We start from the raw sequence: 1,609 nt of genomic DNA on the forward strand, positions 1-1,609 counted from the left end.
GAGCAGGGGAGGGTGTTCGTTTTTAGTTCTGTACTAATCCCTGGGAGATGCATTTGGCTTTGCTAGCTTGGAGGGACCTGTAACGTTCAGGCTGTCTTTACTGAGGAAGGTTCTCTGGGTGAGAGAACAGGAGGATTTATGCGTACAGGTCCCGTGGCAGTAGGGAAGGGCTGGGTGTGTCTCTGCTAAGGCCGGAGGCTGTAGTGTCACTGAGGCCAGAGGCTGTAGTGTCACTGAGGCCGGAGGCTGTAGTGCCAAGTCGGAGCAAGTCGGAGCATGCAGCTGACCGATGCAGATGCTCCTTCCGGTCTAGTGTGAAGTAGGGGAGAGGGGTTGGTCTCAGAAACCGAGGGCACAAACAGTGACACAGACCATCCTCACCAGGTGTCTCCAGAGGAGCTGACGCTCGTGTACAACCTAAGGAAGATGATGATGAACGACTGGGTGAGTCGGGGCTGTACCTCGGGGCGTTACTCTCAGTAATTAAAGCTAGAGAGCGTATAGCTACAGCACACTGTTCCCTCAGTGAGGGAGCGACGCAGTTAAGGGTTCGTATCTCGTGGCTGTTTCTGACAGCCCGAGGCAGTTAAGAACAGGTCAGGTACATAACAATGCTTTTCTTGGTTACCCTGCTCCAACTCCTGCTTCCCGAGCTGGAGGTGTTTAATAACCCTGATGACATGCTGGTTTATGATTTCTGAACTCAAGGGAACTTTTAGTTCCTAAAAAACCCGTTAAATTTTTTGCTGTAGGAGGCCAAGTACTGCTGCTTTGTCCAATCCCCTGGGTGCTCAGAGGTCTAACAGGTAGTCTTCAGGTTTTGGGGCACATGGGCAAGTCGACGTACTGCAGTGGCTTCCGCTGAAAGCCATCCATAGGCAGGAGTTGGGATGGCACTGCAAGCACGCGCCGCGCATTCCCCGTGCTGCAGCTCTACGTGGGGTGGCAGGGGTCACAAGTCCACCACCACGCAGACCTTCGGGGCTGAACTGTCAGGTCAAGGAAGGACACAGCTCGCTCCTTCAGAATCAGTCTGAGGTGACTGAGATATGATTTAGTGGCGGACATATACGGTTGGACTGGATGATCTCTAAGGTCTTTTCCAACCCAGTGATTCTATGACTGTTTGCAAGGACTGTGTTTGCAGCTAATAAGGTTCCCAATTCCCTTCCCTGTAGAACGGAGGTGCTGTTGTGACCACCCTCAGCCAGACGGGCTCACTCTTCAAACCCAGTTCTGCCTATTTGCCCCAGGAGCTGCTGGGAAAGGTGAGACTTGGCCTCCCCCCTCCCACCAGGAAGCTGCTTCGGGGCCGGGGCGCAGCCCAGCCTTTGCCGGAGGCTCTCGGGTCCCTGCTTCCTTCTCCGTTAACCGCCGGAGCTCCTGCCCGGCTGTGCCCCCTCCGGCACAACTCCCGCGACAAGGACGCGGGGTCTCACCTCGCCTTCCCTCCCCAGGAGGGGTTCGACGCGCTGGACCCCTTCGTGCCCATCCCGGTCCCCAACTACACTCTGCAGGAGTTCGAGAGCTGCTACCACTACTACCTCGACCGCAAGTGGCTGCAGCACGAGAAAGGTGAGCTCCTAGGTGTTCCTCAGGGGTCGGTGTT

The 1,609-nt window shown here is 55.8% G+C and overlaps 1 protein-coding gene across 1 annotated transcript in view; it reads left to right on the top strand.

The window, feature by feature from the left end:
• Positions 1-1,600, top strand: part of DAP3 (death associated protein 3) — a gene marked incomplete at its 3' end in the record, with an annotated part of 3,272 nt that extends 1,672 nt beyond the window's left edge. The window contains exons 5-7 of the mRNA XM_010152105.1: positions 385-444; positions 1,179-1,268; positions 1,458-1,600. Coding sequence (XP_010150407.1) covers positions 385-444; positions 1,179-1,268; positions 1,458-1,600 — 293 coding nt within the window. The remainder of the gene's footprint in view (positions 1-384; positions 445-1,178; positions 1,269-1,457) is intronic.
• Positions 1,601-1,609: the final 9 nt, after the last annotated feature.

This window comes from Eurypyga helias, unplaced genomic scaffold, assembly GCF_000690775.1.
Source record: "Eurypyga helias isolate BGI_N326 unplaced genomic scaffold, ASM69077v1 scaffold49455, whole genome shotgun sequence".
In the NCBI taxonomy this organism is placed as follows: Eukaryota; Metazoa; Chordata; class Aves; order Eurypygiformes; family Eurypygidae; genus Eurypyga; species Eurypyga helias.